Genomic DNA, 19,119 nt, shown 5'->3' on the forward strand with positions numbered 1-19,119 from the left:
CGCGCCTAAGCACCGCCAGTTTGCAAACAGTTTAGTTGGCAAGCACGCGACTCGACGCTGGCTGTTCAATTAACTTGACGGACATTATTTACAGTCGGTTACTTTACAACTGGTGGTATTCAATTGCGCATATATCATGTTTACACTTGTTGACATGACATTAACCATTGTGGCCCTATAAGTAAATGTTTCCCCAGCTGACACAGCAGCCAATAAACAATATCATTTGTAACGTCTTGTTCGGAAACGTTTCCCAAAGGGGAGGACAATGGAAGAGCCGTCAACCTGTTGGAAGAAAATTACAGCACGGGTGAGTGGCCAAATGTACTTAATCAATTGTCGAAGATTGAGTCGGAATAGAGTGTCAAAGCTGCTCCTGCTTAGGATTATTGAGAGCTACTTGAAGCTTTAAGAAACATACGACCGTGTTGATGTTTTAATACTCTCCACATGAAAACTTGTATAACATTCCCCAAGATATCTGACGATCCATCATTGAATGGTAGTATATCAATCAAAAGATGGCAAACCAAATGCAGTCGGACCAGGTGATCTTGAAGTCTATTAACTCAAAACACGTGGATACAGTAAACTACGTTTATAACGAACACGCTTATTACGAACTGGCCGATATAACGAACTTATGTTTAAGTCCCGACCATTTGTTGTATAAATGCTGTATATGCTTATAACAAACTACGGTTATTACGAACTAAAATTAGTGGCCCCTTCGAGTTCGTTATAACCGTAGTTTACTGTAGTTTAAGACGATATTGCTGTATAGTCCCGGAGTCATGAAATAAGTTCAACCCTGGTATAAAGTTTGTTGTTTAAGGTTGCACCCGGCAACATTCCAGCTAAATGGCAGCGCCCTTTAAACAATCGAGTCAGGACCAGCCAATCCTGTGATTGATACATGAGCAGCATCGCACGGCGTCGGAGTACAGTGACCTACCGTCAATCAAATCACCGAGCCTGACCACGTGTATGAAGTCGCCTCCCGTGACGAGGACAGGTTGTTGGGGGCATTGGTTATATGTTTTCACAACAATGACTTCCTGAAGTATTTGTGATTGTTTCCAAGGAACAAGAGGTATTAAGCTGACAGAATCATAATGTCATACATCATACTGTTGACATTGATATATCTACAGAGGTAAAGGTATTAATATGTTTCATAATTGATCTTTTTAAAATAATAGTTTCATTGTTGTTGTAATATTAGGTTATAATGATCCATATCAGTGGAGACATGCAGATATTGTTAAAATTGAAACCCACAACGTTGTGAATGCGTATTGTTTTTAACCATGGACCATACTTCTCTTTTGAAGTTACCTTCCTAATGCTGATATGTTTATTCTTGTACCCTGACACATCAATTATTCACGCTGTCCAAAAGTGCTAACACCTCGCTACACCGTCACTGGGTCAACGTTTTCCGCATAGCGATATGCTGAAGGCCTGTCCCAATCCTTCTCGACAGACAGACCTGCTACATGGAAATGGGTCAGTGTTTCACCGCAGCGAAATGCTGAACAGGGAAATAGGTCGGATAGAGTTAGACTGGTACCATGCCTTTCGCTTCCTTGCGGCTGCAGACGAGGAGCCCAAGCGCTCTAGGGCAGGAAAACCTGTCCAGGACAGAGCCCGGCTTCCGCACCCCAACCCCCCCGCGCGCCTTTTATTTTGAAGAAAATATAAATTACCACCAAAGACAATAAATAGGTCTTAATTGTGCACCCCCCCCAAAGCTGTATCCGCCCATGCTATCCATTTAGTCGCCTCTCTGCGCAGCCTTTAAGACTCAAAGAAAGCATATGAGTAGTTAAGTACCTCGGTATAGAACCCCCTCAGGATTATGGAACCACTCAGGATTATGGAACCAAGATGGCGGCATATCCTCTGTGACGTCACTTCCGGTCACGTGACCTGCGCAGTGCATGATGGGACTCTGCGCGTGCGCCTCCAAGATGGCGTCGCTTCCGTTTCCGGTGGCGTGCGCCTCCAAGAGGGCGTCGCTTCCGTGTCCGGTGGCGTGCGCCTCCAAGAGGGCGTCGCTTCCGTGTCCGGAGGCGCGCGCCTCCAAGAGGGCGTCGCTTCCGTGTCCGGAGGCGCGCGCCTCCAAGAGGGTGGCGCTTCCGTGTCCGGTGGCGCGCGCCTCCAGGGGGTGGCGGTGGTGGAGGGAGGGAGGGAGGGAGGGAGGGTGGTGGTGGTGAAGGGAGGGAGGGAGGAAGGAAAGGAGGAGGAGACGGGTTCATGGTGTGGGTGGGTGGGTGGGAGGGTCGTCAAAGCAAAGGAGGAAAGTTGTCTTTCGGGAGAGATGGGTGGCCCTGAAAAGGGCCGTTGGAAAACAAACTGGAAACAAGCTGGACAAAGGTTGTCTCCTTGATTACATTACTTTCCTTGATCTCGATACTAGATAATAACACGGACCACCCCAACAGTCGGGTATGTCAATTCCGCGTTGAATAGTTTGTTGTAATGCTGACATAGCCTCAGACTTGTTCTTAAACCAGTGTGGGCTCTGCGATAGGATCGTCTCCGATTCACCCCGTGGGTAGCCCACTATTGTCCACGAATAGACTTTCATCCTCCGCTGGCATTGTTGACTGTCGGTCTGGCACGTCAGACAGTTGCATCGAGACGACATGGTTGATCTCTCCTTCAGTGCTCGACTGTGACGGTGTGCGTGGCTTCGCTCTTTTTATAGGAGAGGCACTGACACCCTGTTTCCTGATTGGTCGAAAACGCATCGTGCTGATGGGTTCTTTCCGACAGTTGGTCTGAGCCCCTGGTTTTCTAAATCGGACCGACCGTTGTGTTTCTTTTTTTTCATAAGAAATTGTATGGGTCATGGGAGAGATAGGAAGAAAAAATAACAGATAAAAGAGAAAGGTCATGCTTGAAAGGATCAGTTGCCTGGTGTCAGTCAGCCAGAACACAGGATGGCATCACATGATGATGAAGAGGTCATGACCAGCCCTTTGACCCTACGCCATCCTTTTACGATGTTCATTGCGGGACCCACGGGATCAGGAAAAAGTTCCTTTGTGAAATCATGTATGGAGCAGATGCATCGCCCCGAGGTGTTGGATACGCCACCCCATCGCATGGTGTGGGTGTACAGCGAATGGCAACCGCTTCATCATGAACTGGAAGAGATGGCAGACCGCTTAGGGGTCGCTCTTGAGTTTGTCCACAGCATGAAAGAAGCGGATCGTGCCTTGCCCGAAAAAGGGGTGGCCCCACATTGGCTGGTCATCGATGATTTGCTGGGGGACAATACAAAAGAAGAAGAAACCGAAGTACTGCGATGGTTCACCAAGAAAAGTCATCACCGAAACACATCTGTGCTGTATCTCACTCAGAACTTGTTTGCTCAATCGCCGCAACATCGCACCATCAGTCTGAATGCTCACTACATGGTCCTCTTTAAAAATCCGAGAGATGCATCGCAGATCGACAGTCTGGCTCGCCAGGTGTTTCCAGGCAAAGTTCCTTTTCTGCGTGAAGCCTATGAAGACGCTACCCGAGAGCCTTACACTTACCTGTTCTTGGACTTGAAGCCCACCACGTTGCAAGACCATCGCGTACGCGCCCGCCTGTTTTCGAGATCCGAATTACCCCTCGTGTATGTGCCAATCCTATGAGATGAAGAGACTTTCATAAAAGGAGGTGAACCCTCAGACCTTCCTTCAGTTGACCTACATCCATCATGGGGCAAAGACGGAAACAGATTCATCCTACGAAGGGAAAGAACAAAGACAAAGAGATGGTGAATGATGTCTATGACAGTATGGTCTCCCCCTCATCGCTACAGGGACTTGTGACCTCTGTATTTCACAAGACTCCTTCACCTCCAGGATCGTCTCCCTCTTCAATGGTACCCGTGAACATACATCGTCAGCAGCACCCATCACCACGTCCTTCAACATCATCAGCACCTTCGCCACCCTCGTCACCACATGATCTTCAACGCTTTCAACCTCTGCAACAGCAACAGCAGCAGCAGCAACAGAAGTCCACGCCAGGTCCGTCTTCCTCTTCGATGGTACCCTTGAACAAGCATCGTCAGGAACAACAACGGTCTTCCTCACCAGCACCCTCACCCCCACTCGATCTTCAACGCTTTCAACGTCTGCAGCAGCAGGACACCCCACAAAGGAAGAAAAAAGACAAGAGACCGTCTATTTTTCCGACAAGGGATGCGACAACCCTTGCCGTCAAAGGAAGAAATCGTCTTTTGCAGTGGTTTGCGATTGTCGTGCGGAACCTGAGAGCAGGACACATCCCATTGAAAGCTCAACATAAGACGTGGTTGCAGAGACATAATGATACCCTGGCTAAAATTGTCAATCCACGTTTGCCTATGGATGAACGTCTTGACTACCTGATGCAACGCAGTGGTAGTGGAACACTTGCAGGGGTCTTGACACGCATTCTGTTGCAATGGCAAAATTATCTTCAAGCACCACTCCTTAAACAGGGTAACACCAGGCGACACCGACCTACAACAACAACAACAACAACGATGACTACTAAGCCAAAAGTAAAGGCTCATGAAAATGTCATGAAAGCATATCAAGCTGATGCTCTCAGACGATTGGTGCACATGCGGACCCAAAGAAAGTCCAAGAAGTCAGATCAACAGTTGCAACTCCCTCCTGCCACTGCCTGATAAAAGAGAGAAGCTGCAGATCAGGTGCCTCATTCAGGCTAACACCTCCATGCAAGAAAGATGTCTCAGTGCCTCAGGAAACAGAAACACGCTCTGTGTCATTTGTGTGCTGCCGCTCCAGCGATGCGCAAAGCCATTCTCAAACATGCTCCTACCGATCTCATCCGTGCCCTTTGTGAATGTGTGGTGAACTTGTATGCAGGCAATATTCCCATGACCACGACGCAACGTCAAAACTTGCAACGACACGGTAAAGTCTTGAATACGCTCATGAAAAAACAAGTACCTCTAAGCAAGAAACGTAAACTTCTTCAACATGGAGGAGGATTATTAGGAGGACTCATACCTCTTATTGGTTCTGCCCTAGCCTCGTTGTTTGGAGGAATGTAATAAATGGTCTGACACCAGGAAGGTTGGGATCAGTGTGTGGTGTGCCACCATGAAGTACGCACGCAAGATGGTGTTGGTGCCTGAAGACACATGGCAAAGTCTACAAGCCACCAAACAACGTCATCGACAGACACTTCACACCCCTCTCTTGGAAAAGAAACGTCTCCAAAATTTGGAAGAGATGGACGCGTTGATGCAGAGGTCACAGCAGCCTTTTCACATGCGGGAACAAGAATACAACCAACTGTTGCAACACATGCTAGAGTTGCAGCGCCAACAGCACAACAACAACAACCACAACAGCAACAACAACACCATCAAACCACTACAACCCAAAGTGACACCACCACTACCACCGTCATCACCATCAACAATGGACACCACAGGTAGACCTGCCCCTCCTCAACAAGTGATAGACGAAGTGGTCATGAGTGTTCCTAAAGCCATGTCCAGTAAAGCCATGAATTTGATGACAAGGATTCAAAACAATCCCGACTTGAGTTGGACTCCAGAGGGAACCCTGACCGTGGAAGGGAAACCTGTCCCTGGCACACACATGGTGGACTTGATCAACGATTTAGTGCGTCACCGGAAAACCAAAGAGGGACCTGCAGGTTGGACCATTTTGAGTCACCATTTGGCCAACAGTCATGTCCCTCATGAAATAATTGGAAATCCTCAACGATGGCAATGGATGCAGAAGCAGCAGCAGCAGCAGCAACACCATCCTCATGCCACACCAGAAACACCCATAACCCAGTTCTCCCTCCCCACGTTCTCCCCGCAAAGTCACAACGAGAGAAAAAGAAGGAGGAGGAGGCGGCAGCTGGATCCACAAGCGGAAGAAGAAGAAGATGAGATGCCACCCCCACCTCCTTCGTGGCAACTGGATCCACCAGTGGAGGAAGAAAAAGATGTGATGTCAACCCCATGGTTGATGACTCCACCTCCATCTGATACCAAACAGGACAGAGTCATCAACAGGCGAGGTTCATGGATACCCTTTAGCACCACCTAAGAAAAACAAATAAATCTCTCCCCTTCTCTATAAAAAGGCCATTCATGTAGGAAGTGGCATCAGTCTGAGAGAAATGAAGCGACAGGCCAAGACGCGACAGAGCATTCTTCCCTCTGCTGCTGCTGCAGGGAAACAAAACAAAGGATTTCCTACTTCCCTTTGGACGGCCTGGTTGGAAAAAACCTACTTTCATCCTGAACATCCTGCAAGTTTTGGAGGCTGGCGACCTTTGTGGAAAGCAGCACGCATCCACGCTCAAGATGCAAGAACCAGTAAAAGCAAGAAGAAAACCATGCCATCGCAAAGTCAAATCAAGCGTTGGTTGCAAACCAAAAGTACCTACACCTTGCACAAACCAGCCAGACGCTCCTTTCCCAGAGACCACTATCGTGTGGGAGGGGTCGATGAACTGTGGCAAGCAGACTTGAGTGACATGATTGCCTTTCAAGACGACAACGAAGGATTCAAATATCTGCTGTGCGTGATCGATGTGTTTTCAAAGATGGCATGGGTGCAACCCCTGAAGGCCAAGAGCAGTTCTGCATTGACAGAAGGTTTTCAAACCTTGCTGATGCAACAAGCCAAAGATCGACTCCCTGCTCAATTGCAAACAGACAAAGGCAGAGAATTTGTCAACCGTCCTTTCCAGGCTCTCATGACGAAGCATGGCATTCATTTCTACACCAGTCAAAATCCTGAAACGAAAGCAGCCGTGGTGGAACGGTTTCAAAGGACTCTGAAAAATAAAATGTGGCGATACTTTACACAGCATGGGACCAGACACTATTTGAAAGTCTTACCCCAGTTGATCAAGTCTTACAACCGTCGTGTGCATCGGACCATTGGCCAGCGACCTGTGGACGTCCTCCCAGGAGATCCCCTGTCAGAAATTCGGGTGTTAGACTACATGGAGGAAAAACAACAACAACAACAACAACGGCTTCAGCACAAAAAGAAAATAACAGCTCAAAGACTGTCGTCCCCCAAGACAAGATCCCCCTCTCTTTTACTGCCGGGCACCCGTGTACGTCTGAACAAAACCAAAGGCACCTTTGAGAAAGGTTATCTCCCCAATTGGACCACCGAACTGTTTACGGTGGACCGGTTGGTGACAGGGAGAACACCACCTGTGTATCGGATCAAAGATGATCATGGTGAAGTCCTCCAAGGAACTTTTTACCCTGAAGAAATACAACCCATCTTGAAAACAGACGATGTGTATGCCGTGGATCGCGTGCTAAAAAGACGTCCAGGACCGAAACAGGGTCAAGAAGAGGTCTTGGTGAAATGGACTGGTTACCCTGCCAGTTTTAATTCGTGGATCCCTGCAGATCATTTACAGATAAAATAAGGAGCATGCTGTCTCTCAGACTCATTCAGAGGGTGGACACACGCGATGACAGAACCGCCACCACCACCACCACCGTCATCACCTCTGCAGAGAAGCCTCTCAGCATCCGTGGGTACCGATGAACCACCCCTTGCTGCTGCACCTCGTCATCACCAGCGCCGACACTCACCTTGGTGTTGTTTTGGCATGACGTTACCCCGCAGTGAAGTCGTGTTTTTTGCTCAGATCATTGTGATATATGGCGTGATCATCATGAGCATGGTACAGTTGGCCTTGGATCACGGAGAGAAACAGTTGTGGACAGCCCTGCTCTCCAGTTGTTTGGGATACATACTTCCACCACCCACCTTGGCCGCCTCACCAGGCATACCCACGACGACCCCGTCCACCAGAAGACTTCAACTTGATACCTCATCCACCCAGAGTTTTCTACCCTAACTCACGTCATCATGGCTGCCACCTTTTTTTCGAAACAAGACTTTTACATGACCCTGCCCAGTGATGCCTCCATGGACATCTATCCAAACAACACCGTCAATGCGTATGAAATCAAGTTGCCTTATCCTCTGCATCTGGACCGTCAACAGTGGGAGGTGGGCGTCAGCGAAGTTCACTTTCCGATGACATGGTACAACGTCGCCCCACCCTTTGACTGGTTTGCGCTGAACCTCAAACTGAAAAAAGACACCCTTGTGTATGAAAGCGCGGGGAGCGCTATACCACAGCCACAGTATGGTGTCGTCCATTATGAAAGCAAGAAGATTCCTATCGACAAAGGCGTCTATTCATCTGAAGATTTGGTGAAAACCCTCAACCGTTTGATTCAGGAACATATTACGGATGTCTTGAAAGAACAGCCCTCAGACAGCGTCCAAAGTGATGGAAGACGGTTTGTCATTGATGTCAAGTATCCCGCAGATAGTCTTCGATTTGACATGCTTGAAGATGGAAAGGTGCGATTCCAAGCCCCTCAAGAAGTAGCAATCAATCATCCTCTCATGGGAAATACTGGTGGACCACTCTATTCCACGGAAGTGATCATGCCAAGTCCACTCTCGAGAATGCTCGGATTTGTTCAACTACCGCTCCTCGGTGAGGAGGACTATAAAACCTACACAGAGACGGCCGTTCCCTTGACTGCCTTGGCCCATTGGCAAGTGGGGGCTACTCCCATGACCGGTGGCTATGTGGAAATCACAGGTGACACAAAAGCACATCGTCTGTCAGGATTCGATACTGTGTACATTTACACCAACCTGGTCGAAGATCAAATTGTGGGCAATACGATGGCTCCCTTGCTGATCTACGTGCCTGTGTCAAAGAAGATGATGCAAGACAGTGTGGTGATTAAAAGCCCTCAGCACATTCACTACCTTGGGTTGCGTCATGGTTCCTTTGACGGTATTAAACTCTATATCATGGACGACACAGGGCGACCCGTGCCATTTCAAATGGGAAAAGCCATCGTGACACTTCACTTCAGACGCCGCTACTAACGCAGAAAACAACATGTTGGGACACGCAATGGCACACCAGATGAATCGAGGACAGTTTGGCCAGCGTGGGAGTGGTATCAAAGTATACAAAGGACGTTATCATCAACGTGGCAGTGGTCTTGGAGGTATCTTGAAGATGGCGTTGCCTTTCCTTAAATCTGCCGGAACATCTGTGCTCAAGATGGGTAAAAAGATCCTGCCTGGGTTGGTGAGTGATGTGGTTGGAGGCAAACGCAAATGGTCAGAGAGTTTGAAACATCGCGGCACAGCAGCCCTGATGGATGTCTTGGAGGAACGTGAGGAGCCGAGACCCCCCAAAAGCCGTAAAGTCGTCCCAACCACCACCACCACCACCACCACCCACCACAAACAGCGTAAAAGAAAAAGAAAAACAGTTTAAAGGTCAGTCCTCATCAGACTTTCAACCTGACCAGACGTCCTTCAAGGCAGAGAAAAGGGTGAAACATCCATCATCATGATGCGCCGAGATGCTTGCGAATGTTCAAAGGCCCAGTTGGATCTCTTTACTGTACCCCCTGTGTCCACCTCTGTGCAAGAGGGTCAGTGGATTCGCTATAGTCCCTTGGCACCACCCTCTGTAGCAGGACCACTCCAGTTTAACATTTCCAATCCCGTGAACGCTTACATTGATTTGAAACAGTGCTACCTGAGAGTATGTCTACGCGTGACGAAAGATGATGGCACGGATACCGTTCTAGCAGATAACCCCGTATCGACAGTCAACAATGTGATGCATTCCCTGTTTCGCGAAGTGCGGCTGCAAGTAGGACACAATCAGTTGGAGATCACACCCTCCATGGGCACTTACCCTTACAGAGCCTACTTGGAAACCCTTCTGAGTTATGGTACAGGAGCCAAAACATCTCACCTTCGATGTCCTGGATGGTTCACCGACGATGCTGGTAAAATGGACGTCTTCAATCCTGATGCAGATGCGAACACTAGAAACACAGGTGTCAGAACGCGACGCGATCTTATCGTACCCACCAAAGAAGTGGAACTTACAGGCCGTCTACACTGTGACCTGTTTCTTCAAGACCGTTATCTGCTGGATGGTGTCCCTATGAAACTGGAATTGCTACGAAGTCCCGATGAGTTCTTCTTCATGTGTGCTGCTGATGGTGCCTACAAACTAGCGCTGACCAAAGCCGAATTCTATGTGCGTCAGCTCAACATCGATCCTGCTGTCCGAGAAACACACGTGTCCAGTCTGAACGCTGGGGTGACTGCCAAGTATCCCCTTTCACGTGTGCATGTGACTGCCCATGACATCCCGAGAGGCGGTAGGGACTTTCACAAGGATCACCTCATCGGTGGCCAATTACCAAAACGCGTGGTCCTGGGACTGGTGGACAATAGTGCCTACGTAGGAAGCAAAGAGAAGAATCCGTACAACTTCAAACACAATCATGTCACCATGATGAAGCTCAAAGTCAACGGCCAGGAAGTCCATGGCACGGAAATGAAAAGCGACTTCAGCAACAACAGCGCCAATTTGAAACAAGTCTACATGAATCTGTTCCGAAATACGGGGCAGCTATGGCGACCTGAGACCTGCGAACTGACTCCCAAGGCCTTTACTCAAGGTTACACCTTGTGGGTGGTGGATCTCACCCCAGACCTTGGCGCTGATGAAGGCATCAACTACCCTCGACACACTGGCAAGCTGGCTTTGGAAATCCAGTTTGGACAAGCTCTCGAGGACCCAGCCACCCTCATCTGCTATGAGGAATACGAAAATGTTCTGGAAATAGATCGTTTCCGGAATGCGATGATGGTATAAAAAGAGCAGCGACAGACGGTCATGCCACACTTTTTCTCCTCCTACAAGGAACCATGGATGAACCACTCGGGTTGAGCACCTTGGATTTAGAAGCCCTCGTGGCTGATGACGAACCACTTCATGCCATCTACCGGGGCACCCTGGCCAGAGATGACTTTGCCAGACTGGGATGGCAACAGGATGACCCCTTTTACCCCAAAGCCTACGTGATCAACACGGATTTAAGCGATCAACCTGGCACACACTGGGTGAGCATCTATCGTCCAGCTCCTGGATCCGTGGAAATGATGGATAGCTATGGACTGTATTCATTACCCCTGTTTAAAGAGACTTTGAATCGCATGGGTCAGATTCAACAACGATGGAATACACGCCCCTTACAACATGGATACAGCACGTTGTGTGGGGTGTACTGTCTCTACATGCTGACCTATCGCGTGCGTGGGTGGACTTTTAATCAAGTGTTAGATACGTTGGACTGGAAGGACACCACCATGAATGATGCCACGGTATTAGCATGGTTTCATACCAAAGTGTCTACCTCCGTTCCTGTGGATGAGATGCCTGCCTTTCGACTGAGTGCCCAGACGCGTACCCTACATCAAAAGAACCAACCTTTCTGCCCTTATTGACCTGACACTTGTTCACTGAACCTACGATCACCTGACTGTCAACATTCCTGATTGAGGAGTGTACATACGTTCACTGCGTTTTAGGAATGTACATACGTTCACTATCAAAGTGGCAAAAGTTCTTTTTTTTTTTCAAACTGTACATACGTTCACATACGTTCACATACGTGTACATACGTTCATGTTCACAAAAGTCACAGGGACGCCCCTAATCCTGTGACTTTTGTTTTGTTGTGTTGGTTCATGTGAGCGGGGGATTAAAAAAAGTTGAACCCATAGTCGTGTTGTGTGGTCTGTAGGATGAAGAAAAACAAAACAGGATCGCCATCTCTCCCGAAAGACAACTTTCCTCCTTTGCTTTGACGACCCTCCCACCCACCCACCCACACCATGAACCCGTCTCCTCCTCCTTTCCTTCCTCCCTCCCTCCCTTCACCACCACCACCCTCCCTCCCTCCCTCCCTCCCTCCCTCCCTCCACCACCGCCACCCCCTGGAGGCGCGCGCCACCGGACACGGAAGCGCCACCCTCTTGGAGGCGCGCGCCTCCGGACACGGAAGCGACGCCCTCTTGGAGGCGCGCGCCTCCGGACACGGAAGCGACGCCCTCTTGGAGGCGCACGCCACCGGACACGGAAGCGACGCCCTCTTGGAGGCGCACGCCACCGGAAACGGAAGCGACGCCATCTTGGAGGCGCACGCGCAGAGTCCCATCATGCACTGCGCAGGTCACGTGACCGGAAGTGACGTCACAGAGGATGTGCCGCCATCTTGGTTCCATAATCCTGAGTGGTTCCATAATCCTGAGGGGGTTCTATACCGAGGTACTTAACTACTCATATGATTGGATCGACAGGAAAAAAGTAAGTAAATATCTTAACGGAAGTGGAGAGAGAAGGAGAATGTTGCGAGCCTCAAGTCACTATATACCACAATGTCAAGTGTTCTATTCGTGTCAACCGGCTAAACGTCATGCTTTACAGTCAAATGGGGCCTAAAACAGGGCTACCGTTTATAACAACTGCTTTTTAACCTGCATATATGAATAACATCATTGAGACAATCATTACCTTAGGGAGAGGAATACAGAATGGAGAATATACTATCGGAGTGTTAGCCTCATCTTTCTGAGGCAAGGGCGTTAACTATCTATATATATAAGTCCTGTTTCAACCTTTACAATCAGTTACCTCCCTTACCTCGGGATGATGTGTTAGCCTAGGCTGTCGACATTGTTTTACTGGCAGAAAGTGAAGAATACCTCATGTGCTTGCTGGATGTGTGTATTAAAGCTAATAGTTGTCTCCCGTAATACTACTTTATTTAAATTCCTACTGATTTATGGCTGTATGTATGCGAGGGAGACCTAAATAAACATATATGTCTGTCTGCCCAGAACAAGCCTAAGTTGTTGATCTACAATTCTAACCCCGAATCTCTCAAGGGTTGTTTAGATTTTTCTACTGGATGTGCCCTTATTTACAAAGATTCATCAACAAATATTGAATGGTTTATGAGTCATGATCCGCAGCCTGAAACACTCATTTGAACCTTTGTGTTATTGCCATAGGCCAATCTTTTGCCTTAGAGTGAGTGAGTGAGTTGGGTTTAACGCCGCTTTTAACATTATTCCAGTTATATCACGGCGTGTCAGCTTAATGTGGGAGGAAAGCCTGAAGTGATGCAGGTCTCAGACGTTTACCACTTCAGTGAAACCCACGAGCACGGGTATGGTGCTGACAAACCTAGAAACATAATCGGGGCGAACCTTTTGCCTTAGAAACGCAACAAAATAGAATTCCCGATTAACAAAATACACACAAGACAAGGTTCAGGTCATGACTGATGTGTATACAAAGATTCATGTCGAAACATTGAACCGTCTATGAGTTATGATTCAGAAATGAACCCTATCTTCATTTAAAACTTAAGGTCAACTCGTTGCCATGGAAACGCAAGCAACAAAGACAAAGACATGTTGCGTCTGGGCCAGACAATCCAGTGATTGGTATTATGCGCAACATCATATGCCGTGTTTTGTTTGTTTAACGCCGCACTCAGCAGTATTCAAGCTATATGACGGCGGTCTGTAAATAACCGAATCTGGACCAGACAATCCAGTGATTGACATCATGAGCATCGATCCACGCAATTGGGATACGATAGCATGCATCAACCAAGTCAGCGAGCCTGACCACCCGATCCCGTTAGTCGCCTTTAACAACGAGCATAGTCGCCTTTTACGACAAGCATGGGTTTCTGAAGACCTATTCTACCCCGATCTTTACGGGTCGCCGTTAGGGAACGCTGTCCCGCCACACGTAACATATTAGAACACCGAACCCCGCCAATCGGAACATACGTTTTATGTCACCAAACTAATTATATCACTCATATCACCCAACTAATTAATAATTATATCACTCATATCACCCAACTAATTCCGAAAGTGATTCCTTAACACGAGGCCCATGTGGCAAATGAGACTGGGTGGTCGTCATTACAGATCGGGCAGTTAGCGAGGTGCCATTTGTATATCATTTAAAACTCTTAACACAACTTTTATTTCTCGTGTAAATAAAGGGTGTTTCTAATCAGTTTGAAAGTTGAATATCTAAATATGTTACATGTGATATATTCGGCATAACACTTTCTTTGTAAAGTACAGATTCTCGTACTTTTGGGAGTTGTGTCCCGTCCGGGATTCCAACCCACACTGCCATAATCGCCAGCACACAATGTCAGCGACCTTACCCACTCAGCCACATAGGGGTTCTGGGCCGGAAGAGCGAAACCTAGCCATAATCAACTCTAAAATCTCTTCGCTTTCGTGAAGCTACAGTTAGACTGGTCCCGCTACAGTAAACACGGGATATTTCTATACCGGGACTCTCAAATTACAAGAAAAACACAGAAATGCGTATACCGTAATTACAGTAGTAATTTATTAGATGCTATATTGAAGTATAATACAGTTGCACAAAAGTACTTTACATTTAACAAATTTAATAACTCTAATACTTTAATATTTCATAGATGTACATTATAATTTCTACAAAAACAACAATAACTAATATCTTAAAATAAGTCTGGAAATCTCATCTCCGTATATGGTTGGAATCGGCGTTGTTTCCGTCTTAGCACGGTGGATGAGCTTGGACTTGAAAGATTCCACTTCCATCTCATATGGGATAGGTTGGTGGGTATGGTTCACCTGCAATTACATAATTGCATTTTAACTAATATTAACTATAAACAAATACCTACATGTGACAAATTCCTGTGGTGTCTAAAAATAAGTAATAATAATAAGTAAAATATATAACTGAATAGTTTGTTAAGCAAAGTCTTTAAGATTATTATCTTCATGATCATGTGCATTATTTTCTTACCCGCAAAGCCGCTTGAAGAATGCCGTTTTTAGTGACCACCGACGCTCTGCAGGCAGCAACAACGCAGTTCCAATACTTCTTCTCACGGAACACACAATGCCATTTAGAAAGTGGTCAAATGTAACATATTTGGGATAACACTTTCTTTGTAAACTACAGATTATCGTACGTTTGGGGGTTGAGTTCCGTTCGACAACTAGTAGTCTATATCACGTACTTTCTGAAAGTGTTATCCCAAATATAATATGGGTAACTTTCAAAATCGGAATCATATTTTTATGCTGTCTGCAATTTACGTTTTCCCAACGCTGATTGATGGTTCTCATGGTGCTTAGAAGTGGGTGTGTTTGTAACGAACATAGCTTGAGGATTGTAAATGAAATTTACAGAAGACCGCCATCTGCGTGAAGGTGAGGTGAAATGGGGTTTAACGTCGCGTCCAAGATTATTGCACTTATATAGAGACGTGCATGTACGTGTGTGTGTGTGTGGCTGCTTGTACTAGTCCGGACTGATGCCGATTTATAGTGCTAGCTCACTGAGATACCATGCCGCAGTTTAACATGAATACCCCACTCAGACACAGTATACTGACTCCGAGCCTCCCAGTCCTTGTATTAGCCCCTTAATGGGTTACAACAAGTACCATCCTTTAACGTCTTTTGGTATGACGCGGTCGGGGATGGAACCCCGGACCTTCCGCTCTCCGGGCGGACGCTCTACCACTAGACCATGGAGGCGGTCTCCATCTGCGTGGAGGTACTCCTGAACTGTACGACTCGGGGCGGTATTGGTGGAGATTGTTTGATTGGTCAATTGGCTGTTTTTCTTCCTTATGGTGGATAAGCTCATTAATCTGCATACACCTGTGCTTTGGCAAGTGAAAGAAAACACACATTTAGAAGGTGGACATTTCCTAAATAAATACATTGCAGGTGAATCCATGTCATTTCATTGGCTAACCAAGCCTACTGTTTTGCGTTTGATGTTTCCAAAAACGGAAATGAACAGTGAAGTCCTTGCCAAAGCCAGTCCACGTGCACCCAACCTGACAACTGCCGAGAACCAAGCCATGGGCGGATACAAAAAGGGGGGGGGGGGGCCCCCCCCCCCCCCCCCTTTATATTTCGAAAAAAATCAATAAATCACCACCCCACCCCCCTCCTTTTAAAAAAAACTGTATCCGCCCATGCAAGCCATGAGTAACCTGCACCATGACTGATTGATTGACAAAACGATCACCTTTGCGCCAGCCGACGGTGATCCTCAACATGCCCATATGATCCCCCGAGACGCCACCACCCACCGCAACATGCCCATATGATCCCCCGAGACCCCACCACACACCGCAACATGCCCATATGATCCCCCGAGACCCCACCACACACCGCAACATGCCTATATGATCCCCCGAGACCCCACCACACACCACAACATGCCTATATGATCCCCCGAAACGCCACCACCCACCGCAAGATCAAGAAAAAACCCACTGCAAACTTCACACCGCCACCATAAAGCCAGCCTCAGACCACATGGGGCGGTAGGGTAGCTTAGAGCTTCAAGTGTTCGCTCGTCACGCCGAAGACACGGGTTCGATTCCTCACGTGGGTACAATGTGTGAAGGCCTCCCATTCCCGGTATCCCGACCGTGATATTGCTGAAATATTGCTCAACATTCGCGTAAAACAATACTCATTCACCCAACCACTTAAAGATAACTATGACATCAGCCATGAACTGAACAACAAACTATCAACACCCAATCCACAACCACATTATGCCAATAAAAATCTACAAGGACCCAGGCAAGGCAAGGCTGCTTCTGTTCTAGAGACAAGTTGTACTCCTGTTCAACACTTGACCAAAATCTTTTCTCCACTTTGTAAAACAGCTGACTCGATCATCTCCGTCTCCACTATCTTTTGCTTCAAACTTCAGAAAATCACGGGGTCCCGTTGTATAAAAGAAACTTAACACTACTACTGCGGTACCATTCGTGAGCAACTCGTGTTATTCCGGGAAAAGCCGAATAGCGACTCGTGCCCCTCTCATGGCCATTTTTGCGACTAGGTTCCGTCTTAGCGCAAACGGGCATACCTAAAACAATTGTCAACTCGTTGCGTAATGGTTCACATATATTTTACCATATAGTATATATATTTCAGATGCAATTTAAAGCACATCTGGTCGTGCGGTATTATACAGTATGATTGAACACATTTCACTGTGTCTTGGGTATATTTTTAGATGCAAGACATATGTAAAATCAAAAATTATTTCTGAGGGATTATTTGACAAAGAACTCGAAATCATACGCGAATTCTGATTGGTTTGTCGTATTTTCGCACATAACATTCATCGAGAGGGGGGGCGAGTCTTCTTGCAGGTTACGGAAAGGGGCGAGTGGTGACGAATACTGCGGTACGTCTATGTTAAGGAATGGGAGTTAAGACGACCTTAGCGCTAAGATCGCTTTGTACAACTGCATCAAGATCCTCATTTACAACGTGGTAGACCTCTTATCTGATGTCCCTATCCATCTTACCGAGGCAAGAGAGTTAACAGACTTTAAAAGTCCAGTTTCCACCCTTGCCGAACTCGGCTGGAATTCCTGGGCTCGATCGTAGCGCCACCAGTGGCTATTACCAGTGATGTCCCGTCTAAGTCTCTTCTATGGACCAATCAGATTCCACCTCTCGTATCACCTGCGTTTGCTTCACACAAAATGGTGGCGCCCAGTCAGGACGATCTGATGGATAATCAAGATCTACATTGTGATAAAACGGGTCTTACATCGCGAAAAGTTTCAAATCACGTGAGCACCTTGATTAAAATCATGAAAAAAATTGGAAAATATCTGCTGACAACGAGTTGGTGAAGCACATATTTTGCAAATCCTGCAATCGATCGAAATCTGCACGACAGTTTACGAACCGGATTTCAATTTCGGTGCGCGATTTTGATTGGACTATGCATAGACTCGTTTGTCCAGCCAAAAAGTAACTCCATAATACCAGCCTAGTTCGGCAAGGGTGGAAACTGGACTTTTATAGTCAGTTCCCTCCCTTGCCTCGGGAAGATGGTCCCTATCGTAAACCCTCCAGATCCTCCGACACTGTGTCATCGACCTAGAATGCCGACTAGACACCAGCCTCTCCCTAGATTCCATCACCCCTCACCTCTGCCTGCATCACCTCTACCAATGCGTTTGGTGGTGAAAGCTAACTCACAAAAAAACGTCAGAATAAAAGAACATAAAACATCTACCCCAAAGACCGAAAATCGGCCATCTCAGACCTCATTTTCAGCTGTCATAATCACAATACCGTCTCGACGTAATAAGCGCCCCCGGCGATATTTGCTGATATATTGGTTAGTGAACAATCCCAATTGGCACCCCTTCCGATTGATCAATGTACACAAGACTTATTTTTTCGCGAACAATAAGCACTCGTGTGTTATATGCACCCTTAATTGTGGGCAATTAAATTATTATTATTAAAAAAATATATCTGTCGTACATAAACATTTCAGGCTGTCAGCATAAACCTTGAAATTTATCTTTCAACTCTGATTTTTTTCACCAAAATAATATTCTAATAAGAGTCCCCTATTTCTAATTTTGAGAGCGCCCTGGACGCTTATTACGTCGAATACGGTATACATCATTTGTAGGACAGAGTAAAATTACTATTATCTCCATGACTTCGCCAAACGAAAACTTCAGTATTAACGAAGTTGTTATCCATAGATTGTGTCTACTTTGTCACCCGGTAACTTCTAAGTAATGCCATTCACACAATTCTAGACTAACATTTAGTCTCTGAAATCTTATATTACACAATATCCTTCTTGACTCTAAAAATAAAAAAATTCCCTATGCTGATTTCAGCTAGCTTGAGCTGGCTAGACTTGCTTTTGTATGCATTTCTAGATTATTATTTTTTCATAAAATAAATATATTCCACGGTCATGGTGCAGGACTAACACAATTCAAACGGAAACTAGTAGAAGCAGTCTTTATCCGCCGACACAAGCCCCGAATCAACAGCTGTCAAGGATGGCTCATCTCATCTGCCTGCAATGGACCGATAAAACACAACACTCCAGCGCTCGAATGTATCCAATCAGAACTGTATATTTCTGGCTTCTACTATATTTATCAACCATTATCCTTTGATGCTTTTGTTCATCCCTATCATATGCACCCTCATGTTGTTTTTTAGTGATCACTATTAGATGTATAGACTGTAGTAAGTCAGTGTTAAAGAATGGGAGTTACGATCGACTTAGCGCTAAGATCACTTTGTGGAACTTTGTGGAACGGGGGCCAGGCAAAACATTGCAGTCAAT

At 46.6% G+C, this 19,119-nt stretch overlaps 1 protein-coding gene across 1 annotated transcript; it reads left to right on the forward strand.

Moving 5' to 3' along the window:
• Positions 1–9,072: 9,072 nt before the first annotated feature.
• LOC139458694 (uncharacterized protein F54H12.2-like) lies at positions 9,073–10,740 on the forward strand. Its single transcript, XM_071240106.1, has 2 exons — positions 9,073–9,259; positions 9,371–10,740. The coding sequence occupies exons 1-2, from the start codon at positions 9,073–9,075 to the stop codon at positions 10,738–10,740; spliced, it is 1,557 nt and encodes a 518-aa protein (XP_071096207.1).
• Positions 10,741–19,119: the final 8,379 nt, after the last annotated feature.

The sequence above is a fragment of the Haliotis cracherodii genome, unplaced genomic scaffold, assembly GCF_022045235.1.
Source record: "Haliotis cracherodii isolate W230 unplaced genomic scaffold, xgHalCrac1.p SCAF_13, whole genome shotgun sequence".
Lineage (NCBI taxonomy): Eukaryota > Metazoa > Mollusca > Gastropoda > Lepetellida > Haliotidae > Haliotis > Haliotis cracherodii.

What these genes read in the sequence shown, in the direction of transcription:
- LOC139458694 (XM_071240106.1), top strand. Translation starts at nt 9,073, where the DNA reads ATGGCGTTGCCTTTCCTTAAATCTGCCGGAACATCTGTGCTCAAGATG. An exon ending in GCCGAGACCCCCCAAAAGCC is followed by an intron (nt 9,260 to 9,370) that starts GTAAAGTCGTCC and finishes CAACCTGACCAG; the next exon opens with ACGTCCTTCAAGGCAGAGAA.